Here is a 12,500-nt window from a genome sequence, read left to right on the forward strand (position 1 = left end):
TCATGGACTGAACCCTCCTGGATGGTAGTGATATGTGTTCAATAGGTTTTCATGGACTGAACTCTCCTGGGTGGTAGAGGTATGTGTTCAATAGGTTTTCATGGACTGAACCCTCCTGGATGGTAGTGATATGTGTTCAATAGGTTTTCATGGACTGAACTCTCCTGGGTGGTAGAGGTATGTGTTCAATAGGTTTTCATGGACTGAACTCTCCTGGGTGGTAGAGGTATGTGTTCAATAGGTTTTCATGGACTGAACCCTCCTGGATGGTAGTGGTATGTGTTCAATAGGTTTTCATGGACTGAACTGTCCTGGATGGTAGTGGTATGTGTTCAATAGGTTTTCATGGACTGAACCCTCCTGGATGGTAGTGGTATGTGTTCAATAGGTTTTCATGGACTGAACCCTCCTGGATGGTAGAGGTATGTGTTCAATGGGTTTTCATTGACTGAACCCTTCTAGCAGGGAGAGGTATGTGTTCAATAGGTTTTCATGGACTGAACCCTCCTGGATGGTAGAGGTATGTGTTCAATAGGTTTTCATGGACTGAACCCTCCTGGATGGTAGAGGTATGTGTTCAATAGGTTTTCATGGACTGAACCCTTCTAGCAGGGAGAGGTATGTGTTCAATAGGTTTTCATGGACTGAACTGTCCTGGATGGTAGTGATATGTGTTCAATAGGTTTTCATGGACTGAACCCTTCTGGTAGGGAGAGGTATGTGTTCAATAGGTTTTCATGGACTGAACCCTCCTGGATGGTAGAGATATGTGTTCAATAGGTTTCCATGGACTGAACCCTTCTGGTAGGGAGAGGTATGTGTTCAATAGGTTTTCATGGACTGAACCCTCCTGGATGGTAGAGGTATGTGTTCAATAGGTTTCCATAGACTGAACCCTTCTGGTAGGGAGAGGTATGTGTTCAATAGGTTTTCATGGACTGAACCCTTCTAGCAGGGAGAGGTATGTGTTCAATAGGTTTTCATGGACTGAACTGTCCTGGATGGTAGTGATATGTGTTCAATAGGTTTTCATGGACTGAACCCTTCTGGTAGGGAGAGGTATGTGTTCAATAGGTTTTCATGGACTGAACCCTCCTGGATGGTAGAGATATGTGTTCAATAGGTTTCCATGGACTGAACCCTTCTGGTAGGGAGAGGTATGTGTTCAATAGGTTTTCATGGACTGAACCCTTCTAGCAGGGAGAGGTATGTGTTCAATAGGTTTTCATGGACTGAACTGTCCTGGATGGTAGTGATATGTGTTCAATAGGTTTTCATGGACTGAACCCTTCTGGTAGGGAGAGGTATGTGTTCAATAGGTTTTCATGGACTGAACTCTCCTGGATGGTAGAGGTATGTGTTCAATAGGTTTTCATGGACTGAACTCTCCTGGATGGTAGAGGTATGTGTTCAATAGGTTTTCATGGACTGAACCCTTCTGGCAGGTTGCCTGGCGGTTAAAGAGCGTTGAGCTGATAACCGAAAGGTTTCTGGTTCTAAATCCCACCCAGGTACGTTCAAGATCGACGTCGAAATTGGATGTGTATCCATGTCTGGACGACGTCAGGAAATGCCTTCAAAGCCGGACACTAGGGGAAACAGGGAGCTCTATTACTGTCAGGTAGAGTTGAGTTCTGCCAGGGGGTTGTGGATGGGAGTAATCTCATGACCCTGCTTTTTATGGTTTGAACCTTAACCCTAATTATCACAGAAGATACACACTACAGTTAAGATACATACTACAGTTAAGATACATACTACAGTACTACAGTTAAGATTCATACTACAGTACTACAGTTAAGATACACACTACAGTACTACAGTTAAGATACATACTACAGTTAAGTTACATACTACAGTACTACAGTTAAGATACATACTACAGTACTACAGTTAAGATACATACTACAGTACTACAGTTAAGATACATACTACAGTTAAGATACATACTACAGTTCTACAGTTAAGATACATACTACAGTACTACAGTTAACATACATACTACAGTACTACAGTTAAGATACATACTACAGTACTACAGTTAAGATACATACTACAGTACTACAGTTAAGATACATACTACAGTACTACAGTTAAGATACATACTACAGTTAAGATACATACTACAGTTCTACAGTTAAGATACATACTACAGTACTACAGTTAAGATACATACTACAGTTAAGATACATACTACAGTTAAGATACATACTACAGTACTACAGTTAAGATACATACTACAGTACTACAGTTAAGATACATACTACAGTACTAGAGTACTACAGTTAAGATACACACTACAGTACTACAGTTAAGATACATACTACAGTACTACAGTTAAGATACACACTACAGTACTACAGTTAAGATACATACTACAGTACTACAGTTAAGATACACACTACAGTACTACAGTTAAGATACATACTACAGTTAAGATACATACTACAGTTCTACAGTTAAGATACATACTACAGTTAAGATACATACTACAGTTCTACAGTTAAGATACATACTACAGTACTACAGTTAACATACATACTACAGTACTACAGTTAAGATACATACTACAGTACTACAGTTAAGATACATAATACAGTACTACAGTTAAGATACATACTACAGTACTACAGTTAAGATACATACTACAGTACTACAGTTAAGATACATAATACAGTACTACAGTTAAGATACATACTACAGTACTACAGTTAAGATACATACTACAGTACTACAGTTAAGATACATACTACAGTTAAGATACATACTACAGTTAAGATACATACTACAGTACTACAGTTAAGATACATACTACAGTACTACAGTTAAGATACATACTACAGTTAAGATACATACTACAGTACTACAGTTAAGATACATACTACAGTACTACAGTTAAGATACATACTACAGTACTACAGTTAAGATACATACTACAGTACTACAGTACTACAGTTAAGATACACACTACAGTACTACAGTTAAGATACATACTACAGTACTACAGTTAAGATACATACTACAGTACTACAGTTAAGATACATACTACAGTTAAGATACATACTACAGTTAAGATACATACTACAGTACTACAGTTAAGATACATACTACAGTACTACAGTTAAGATACATACTACAGTACTAGAGTACTACAGTTAAGATACACACTACAGTACTACAGTTAAGATACATACTACAGTACTACAGTTAAGATACACACTACAGTACTACAGTTAAGATACATACTACAGTACTACAGTTAAGATACACACTACAGTACTACAGTTAAGATACATACTACAGTTAAGATACATACTACAGTTCTACAGTTAAGATACATACTACAGTTAAGATACATACTACAGTTCTACAGTTAAGATACATACTACAGTACTACAGTTAACATACATACTACAGTACTACAGTTAAGATACATACTACAGTACTACAGTTAAGATACATAATACAGTACTACAGTTAAGATACATACTACAGTACTACAGTTAAGATACATACTACTACAGTACTACAGTTAAGATACATAATACAGTACTACAGTTAAGATACATACTACAGTACTACAGTTAAGATACATACTACAGTACTACAGTTAAGATACATACTACAGTTAAGATACATACTACAGTTAAGATACATACTACAGTACTACAGTTAAGATACATACTACAGTACTACAGTTAAGATACATACTACAGTTAAGATACATACTACAGTACTACAGTTAAGATACATACTACAGTACTACAGTTAAGATACATACTACAGTACTACAGTTAAGATACATACTACAGTACTACAGTACTACAGTTAAGATACACACTACAGTACTACAGTTAAGATACATACTACAGTACTACAGTTAAGATACATACTACAGTACTACAGTTAAGATACATACTACAGTACTACAGTTAAGATACACACTACAGTACTACAGTTAAGATACATACTACAGTTAAGATACATACTACAGTTCTACAGTTAAGATACATACTACAGTTAAGATACATACTACAGTTCTACAGTTAAGATACATACTACAGTACTACAGTTAAGATACATAATACAGTACTACAGTTAAGATACATACTACAGTTCTACAGTTAAGATACATACTACAGTACAACAGTTAAGATACATAATACAGTACTACAGTTAAGATACATACTACAGTTAAGATACATACTACAGTGCTACAGTTAAGATACATACTACAGTACTACAGTTAAGATACATACTACAGTTAAGATACACACTACAGTACTACAGTTAAGATACATACTACAGTTAAGATACATACTACAGTTCTACAGTTAAGATACATACTACAGTACTACAGTTAAGATACATACTACAGTTAAGATACATACTACAGTACTACAGTTAAGATACATACTACAGTTAAGATACACACTACAGTACTACAGTTAAGATACATACTACAGTACTGCAGATAAGATACACACTAGAGTACTACAGTTAAGATACACACTACAGTTAAGATACATACTACAGTACTACATTTGATTTTTAGTTTTTTAACCTCTATTTAACTAGGCAAGTCAGTTAAGAACATTTTTTTTAACTGCCTTGTTCTGGGGCAGAACGACAGATTTTTACCTTGTCGACTCGGAGATTCGATCCAGCAACCTTTCGGTTACTAGTCCAACGCTCTAACCACTAGTCCAACGCTCTTACCACTAGGCTACCTGCTGCCCCCACACACACACACACACACAGACAAACAGCAGAAATCAAACACACACACACACACATTAGTGTTCTAAATGTGTGTGTGTGTGTGTGTGTGTGTGTGTGTGTGTGTGTGTGTGTGTGTGTGTGTGTGTGTGTGTGTGTGTGTGTGTGTGTGTGTGTGTGTGTGTGTGTGTGTGTGTGTGTGTGTGTGTGTGTGTGTGTGTGTGTGTGTGTGTGTGTGTGTGTGTAATGTGTAATGTGTAATGTGTAGAGACAGGGGCCAGTCTGTTTATATCAGCTCCATTCATCGCACACAGGAGACACAACTGCTGCTGACACACCACTCTGAAACCAGACAGAGGTCAAGAGAGGTGTGTGAGCTGTATATTAACTGAGGTGCTGCTTTAGGGGGAGGTAATTGTATTGGGTACAGGGATAATTGGCAGGCAAATTTGGTCTGGAAGTAAAATACACATACACACTCCGTACAGAAATGAATTGAATTGAATTGAAATTGAGAGGTTGAGAGACGAGAGAGAGAGAGAGAGAGAGGGAGAGAGAGAGACGAGAGAGAGAGAGAGAGAGAGAGAGAGAGAGAGAGAGAGAGAGAGAGAGAGAGAGAGAGAGAGAGAGAGAGAGACGAGAGAGAGACGAGAGAGCGAGAGAGAGAGAGAGAGAGAGAGAGAGAGAGAGAGAGAGAGAGACGAGAGAGAGACGAGAGAGAGACGAGAGAGAGAGACGAGAGAGAGACGAGAGAGCGAGAGTGAGAGAGTTGAATAGAGTTGAATAGTGAACTTTGAATTAGCCCATACAGTCCTATATTAATCAGTCAGTCCTTATTCAGTCCAGATTCAATTAAAAGATCCCAAATACTCTCAAGACAGAATAAGAGGTACATTATAACGACACTAATATACTAATACAAGTGTGTGTGTGTGTGTGTGTGTGTGTGTGTGTGTGTGTGTGTGTGTGTGTGTGTGTGTGTGTGTGTGTGTGTGTGTGTGTGTGTGTGTGTGTGTGTGTGTGTGTGTGTGTGTGTGTGTGTGTGTGTGTGTAGACATTGGTGTTGAAGACCATTTCCACCCCCCCAGGTAAATACTTTGAAGTTCCACTTAAAACAACTCATATATCATTAGTGAACATCCATGTTGTAAAAGACTGGAGAGATAGAGAGGAATAGGAGAGGAGAGAGGGAGGTAGGGAGGGAGGGGGAGAGACAGATTCGAGGAGGGAGAGAGGGTGGAGAGGAAGAGGAGAGACAGGTTAGGGGAGTGAGAGACAGGTTAGAGGAGAGGAGAGACAGGTTAGAGGAGAGGAGAGACAGGTTAGAGGAAGGAGAGACAGGTTAGAGGAAGGAGAGACAGGTTGGAGGAAGGAGAGACAGGTTAGAGGAGGAAGAGACAGGTTAGAGGAGGAAGAGACAGGTTAGAGGAGGGAGAGAGGTCAGAGGAGAGGAGAGACAGGTTAGAGGAGAGACAGGCTAGAGGAGAGGAGAGACAGGTTAGAGGAAGGAGAGACAGGTTAGAGGAGAGGAGAGACAGTTAGAGGAGAGGAGAGACAGGTTAGAGGAGAGGAGAGACAGGTTAGAGGAGGGAGAGAGGTTAGAGGAGAGGAGAGACAGGTTAGAGGAAGGAGAGACAGGTTAGAGGAGGGAGAGACAGGCTAGAGGAGGGAGAGAGGTTAGAGGAGAGGAGAGACAGGTTAGAGGAAGGAGAGACAGGTTAGAGGAAGGAGAGACAGGTTAGAGGAGAGGAGAGACAGGCTAGAGGAGGGAGAGACAGGCTAGAGAATCGGAGAGACAGGTTAGAGGAGGGAGAGACAGGTTAGAGTTAGGAGAGACAGGCTAGAGGAGAGGAAAGACAGGTTAGAGGAAGGAGAGACAGGTTAGAGGAGAAGAGAGACAGGTTAGAGGAGAGGAGAGACAGTCTAGAGGAGAGGAGAGACAGGTTAGAGGAGAGGAGAGACAGGTTAGAGGAGAGGAGAGACAGGCTAGAGGAAGGAGAGACAGGTTAGAGGAAAGGAGAGACAGGCTAGAGGAGGGAGAGACAGGTTAGAGGAGAGGAGAGACAGGTTAGAGGAGGGAGAGACAGGTTAGAGGAGGGAGAGACAGGTTAGAGGAGGGAGAGACAGGTTAGAGGAAGGAGAGACGGGCTAGAGAAGAGGAGAGACAGGTTAGAGGAGAGGAGAGACAGGTTAGAGGAGAGGAGAGACAGGTTAGAGGATGGAGAGACAGGTTAGAGGAGGGAGAGACAGGTTAGAGGAAGGAGAGACAGGCTAGAGAAGAGGAGAGACAGGTTAGAGAAGAGGAGAGACAGGTTAGAGGAGGGAGAGACAGGTTAGAGGAGGGAGAGACAGGTTAGAGGAGGGAGAGACAGGTTAGAGGAAGGAGAGACAGGCTAGAGAAGAGGAGAGACAGGTTAGAGGAAGGAGAGACAGGTTAGAGGAGAGGAGAGACAGGTTAGAGGAGGGAGAGACAGGTTAGAGGAAGGAGAGACAGGTTAGAGGAGAGGAGAGAGGCTAGAGGAGAGGAGAGAGGCTATAGGAGAGGAGAGACAGGTTAGAGGAGAGGAGAGAGGAAGCATCAATAGAGGAAGGGGTGGAGGAGAGCCGTCGTTTGGCCACTCCGTGTGTGTGTGTGTGTGTGTGTGTGTGTGTGTGTGTGTGTGTGTGTGTGTGTGTGTGTGTGTGTGTGTGTGGCGAGAAAATCGCCTCGATTAGTGTGTGTGTTGAGGAGGTGGACTACTTTAGGTGGATTTATAGAGCCAATTAAAGGCAAGGTCACCCCCTAGTACAGCTTTAATATTAATGCTCCGTTTATCGGCCAACGTGGTACGTAGATGTCCCTTCAGCGATGTGATTTACCCTTTATGATTCGCTGGATGGAATCAGGTAAAGGTTTCTATCAAGATGTATAGCCTATTAGGCCTGAGGGGATGTATTCATCATATATGATTTCTTGGCAAAAAAATGCTTTGCTTAGTCATTAACTCGTTTAATTTCCAGATCCTTGTCCCGTTTTCTCGGTTTAGGGGGCGCCGTTCACCGCGTTCTGCTGAGCCCCTTTAAGTTCCCCTCCTGCCTGCAACTGCGACCAATCAGAATAAAGGACTCGCTGTTAAACAGAAGCCTCATCCAATCACAGTTGATCTGAGCGGGGCAGACGGCTTGTGAATGGAACTTTTAGTTGAGTCTGTTTTCAGCCTGAGACGAGACCTGGGCGCAGACTACCGGAGGATCTATACCGGGGAGAAAAACGAACTCTTACCATACAAGAAAGACTTATTTTTTTGTGTAAAATTCAGTTATTTCCTGTTTAGGTATTTCAGCTGAAAAGACCGTGTTCCGGTTCCCGTCTAGCGGACCGTGGCAGGTGTTCGGTTCGCGCTCTACGCGCCGCTCGAGATGTTCTGAAAGGAGCGCGAGACGAACGCTCTCCAACCGTCGCTTTGATACTTGTTGTTCAAAGTAACTTTTCTGGATATAAAACCCTGAACAAAAAAGCGATTTGTTATATATATATATATATAAATATATTGTAAGGTTGTTTTTAGGAAGAAGCGGAGACACTGTGTCGTCTAATCGGGACATTTCCAGCTGTCTCGTCGTCTTGTTTTAGATGTAAAAACGGTGTCGCGGTGTATCGTCCCTGTCCTCCGCTCAACCCGGTGTGTGTTTTGGGTTTGTTTTTATACGGACTGACAAGTCTACTCACAACTGAACTGCTCCGTTTCGCCTGGTTTAGTTGGTAGAAATTCGGGATTGAATGTAACTAACGGAAGGTGTGTTTCTGGTTGTTTAACCTGTTGGCTGGTTCCTGTCCGCGTTGTAACCGGAGACGAGCGGCAAGCGGACCGGAGAGAGAGGTGGGGAGTTTCCGCTACATTTTTACCCCGCTTGAATGGTTAATTCATAGTAAACCTGAATATTTAACTACAGGGTTTCTGAAGCCCAACGTGCTACTTTATAACAAACTTGGACTCGGTTCTGGAGCCAGTAAACAGACTAACTGGTGAATTCGCCTGGATCGATACTAAATGGTTAACAAATTTTTTTTTTCTTCCGTAATCACCACAATAAGCCCGAATGGATCATTTATGCGCTTTATTGACCGCCATTAATTCCGTCTAAACACCCACATGATCTGCTGGACAAATCCCCGCTGAAGACATCACAACAAGCAGGGATTTATCGGGGCCGGAGCCCGACTTGCTGATATAATCGGATCAATCCAAATCCCACTCTCTCTCTCGGATGTATTAATTCTGCTCCTGCGGGATCACTGGTAATGAACATGAGATATCGCAGGAGACAGAAACCTACGGAGCCCCGGAGAGGCGAGGGTGAGGGACTTTATTAAAGGCAAACCGAAGGGCCAAGCTGCCAGGACCGAGAAGGAGCTGTTCGTGTCACTGGTTGAGTTGTTGATCAGCCCGGGCACAACGGGACGCGAGGGAATTGTCACGGGGGACGGTGGGAGGGACTTTGATTCCGCGACCCACGGGGAGGAGACACCCACCCCAGAGTGCCTGTTAGCCGGCCAGTCCTCCAGGGGGAAGCCGGTGAAGGTGACGCACTGTGGAGCAAGTGGAAGCCCTTCATCTCACATTTCTCTCCTTTCTCCTCCTCTCCGTTTCCCTCGTGCTCAGCGCACCGGAAGAGGCTCCAACAACATCAAAATACAACCGGAGACTACTTCCATTAACCCGACCAAACCCATCCGTGAATTCCCCGTGGATCACCTCTCTAATATGAAGCCTCTCCATTCTAATGGAATTACGCTCAAGGGTCGCGCCGCCGTGGGAGCTGTTCCGCCCGGGGCGACATGGATCATGATGCCGCCCGGGGCGACCCGCGGCCCAACACAGACAGGGGTGAAGCTGGGACTGTGGAGCTTCAGCTGGGGCTGGTGGTCTCTCTTCCTGCTCCTCCTCAGCGGCTGGATAAACATGTTGAATGCACAAGGTAAGAGCTGTTTATGATACTTCTACTCATCTCCTCTTCTCACCTCTCCTGGTCTGGTGTCAGTGATGTTCTTCTCCTGGTCTGGTGTCAGTGATGTTCTTCTCCTGGTCTGGTGTCAGTGATGTTCTTCTCCTGGTCTGGTGTCAGTGATGTTCTTCTCCTGGTCTGGTGTCAGTGATGTTCTTCTCCTGGTCTGGTGTCAGTGATGTTCTTCTCCTGGTCTGGTGTCAGTGATGTACAGACTGAGGTTCAAACAAAAAGGGCCAAAGACTCTTTTATTCCCAATTCAATTCTGCAACTTTAAACAAACGTTGGACAAATTGGACTGAACACTGACGCTATGGAACAGCACTTCTTCTCCTGCCTTTTGCCTTGTAAATATCCTTTGCTATTTATTCTACGTTTTTAGATGGTGTATGTTTTATTACTGCTGCAAGATGAGTTGTCTCTTTGAGGACATTCAAGTTTTCTGAATATGAATCTGAATGTAAATCTGAATTGGAATCTGAATCTGAATTGGAATCTGAATTGGAATCTGAATATGAATCTGAATCTGTTTGGACATGACTCTATTTCTAATAGTGTTATAGTTGATTTACATCCACGTGTTGAATAGCCATAAGATACTGAATTACAAGGATTCTCTGTCTGCTGTGGGTGGGTGTAGTCTGTATATCAGCCTCTAGGCTGTCTGCTGTGGGTGGGTGGGTGTAGTCTGTTTATCAGCCTCTAGGCTGCCTGCTGTGGGTGGGTGTAGTCTGTATATCAGCCTGCTGTGGGTGGGTGTAGTCTGTATATCAGCCTCTAGGCTGTCTGCTGTGGGTGGGTGTAGTCTGTATATCAGCCTCTAGGCTGTCTGCTGTGGGTGGGTGTAGTCTGTATATCAGCCTCTAGGCTGTCTGCTGTGGGTGGGTGTAGTCTGTATATCAGCCTCTAGGCTGCCTGCTGTGGGTGGGTGTAGTCTGTATATCAGCCTGCTGTGGGTGGGTGTAGTCTGTATATCAGCCTCTAGGCTGTCTGCTGTGGGTGGGTGTAGCCTGTATATCAGCCTCTAGACTGTCTGCTGTGGGTGGGTGTGGTCTGTATAAAAGCCTCTAGGCTGTATGGAGAGGGTGGGTGTGGTCTGTATATCAGCCTCTAGGCTGTATGGAGAGGGTGGGTGTGGTCTGTATAAAAGCCTCTAGGCTGTATGGAGAGGGTGGGTGTGGTCTGTATAAAAGCCTCTAGGCTGTATGGAGAGGGTGGGTGTGGTCTGTATAAAAGCCTCTAGGCTGTATGGAGAGGGTGGGTGTGGTCTGTATAAAAGCCTCTAGGCTGTATGGAGAGGGTGGGTGTGGTCTGTATAAAAGCCTCTAGGCTGTATGGAGAGGGTGGGTGTGGTCTGTATAAAAGCCTCTAGGCTGTATGGAGAGGGTGGGTGTGGTCTGTATAAAAGCCTCTAGGCTGTATGGAGAGGGTGGGTGTGGTCTGTATATCAGCCTCTAGGCTGTATGGAGAGGGTGGGTGTGGTCTGTATAAAAGCCTCTAGGCTGTATGGGGAGGGTGGGTGTGGTCTGTATAAAAGCCTCTAGGCTGTAGGTGGGTGTGGTCTGTATAAAAGCCTCTAGGCTGTATGGAGAGGGTGGGTGTGGTCTGTATATCAGCCTCTAGGCTGTATGGAGAGGGTGGGTGTGGTCTGTATAAAAGCCTCTAGGCTGTATGGAGAGGGTGGGTGTAGTCTGTATAAAAGCCTCTAGGCTGTATGGAGAGGGTGGGTGTGGTCTGTATAAAAGCCTCTAGGCTGTATGGAGAGGGTGGGTGTGGTCTGTATAAAAGCCTCTAGGCTGTATGGAGAGGGTGGGTGTGGTCTGTATAAAAGCCTCTAGGCTGTATGGAGAGGGTGGGTGTGGTCTGTATAAAAGCCTCTAGGCTGTATGGAGAGGTTGGGTGTGGTCTGTATAAAAGCCTCTAGGCTGTATGGAGAGGGTGGGTGTGGTCTGTATAAAAGCCTCTAGGCTGTATGGAGAGGGTGGGTGTGGTCTGTATAAAAGCCTCTAGGCTGTATGGAGAGGGTGGGTGTGGTCTGTATAAAAGCCTCTAGGCTGTATGGGGAGGGTGGGTGTGGTCTGTATAAAAGCCTCTAGGCTGTATGGAGAGGGTGGGTGTGGTCTGTATAAAAGCCTCTAGGCTGTATGGAGAGGGTCTTATGTAGACGCCAGTCCATCCATAATAGTAGCAGCCTGAGGAAGATTAAAGATGTGTCGTACATTTACGTTTGAGTCATTTAGAAAACACTCTTATCCAGAGAGACTTACAGGAGCTATTATAGTTTAAGTACCTTGCTCAAGGGCACATTGGCGCACATATTGTTCATGTAGTCTGCTCAGGGACTTATACCAGCGACCTTTCAGTTACTGACCCAACCCTCTAATCGCTAGGCTACCTGCTAGGTTACTAGTATATAGAATGGCCAAGGTTATAGATGTGTAGTATATAGATTGGCCAAGGTTACAGATGTGTAGTATATAGAATGGCCAAGGTTACATATGTGTAGTATATAGAATGGCCAGGGTGAGGTTATAGATGTGTAGTATGTAGAATGGCCAAGGTTATAGATGTGTAGTATATAGAATGGCCAAGGTACGGTTATAGTTGTGTATTATATAGAACGGCCAAGGTACGGTTATAGATGTGTAGTATATAGAAGGGCCAAGGTTATAGATGTGTAGTATATAGAACGGCCAAGATGCGGTTATAGATGTGTAGTATATAGAATGGCCAAGGTACGGGTATAGATGTGTAGTATGTAGAATGGCCAAGTTACGGTTATAGATGTGTAGGAT

The 12,500-nt window shown here is 43.8% G+C and overlaps 1 protein-coding gene across 1 annotated transcript in view; it reads left to right on the top strand.

Moving 5' to 3' along the window:
- The first annotated feature begins 7,595 nt into the window (after positions 1 to 7,595).
- Positions 7,596 to 12,500, top strand: part of LOC135525824 (protein sidekick-1-like) — a 445,696-nt gene continuing 440,791 nt past the window's right edge. The window contains 3 exon segments of the mRNA XM_064953721.1: positions 7,596 to 7,605; positions 9,022 to 9,281; positions 9,363 to 9,678. Of these exon segments, the coding sequence (XP_064809793.1) occupies positions 7,596 to 7,605; positions 9,022 to 9,281; positions 9,363 to 9,678 (586 nt within the window).

This window comes from Oncorhynchus masou, chromosome 5 (assembly GCF_036934945.1).
Source record: "Oncorhynchus masou masou isolate Uvic2021 chromosome 5, UVic_Omas_1.1, whole genome shotgun sequence".
Taxonomy (NCBI): domain Eukaryota; kingdom Metazoa; phylum Chordata; class Actinopteri; order Salmoniformes; family Salmonidae; genus Oncorhynchus; species Oncorhynchus masou.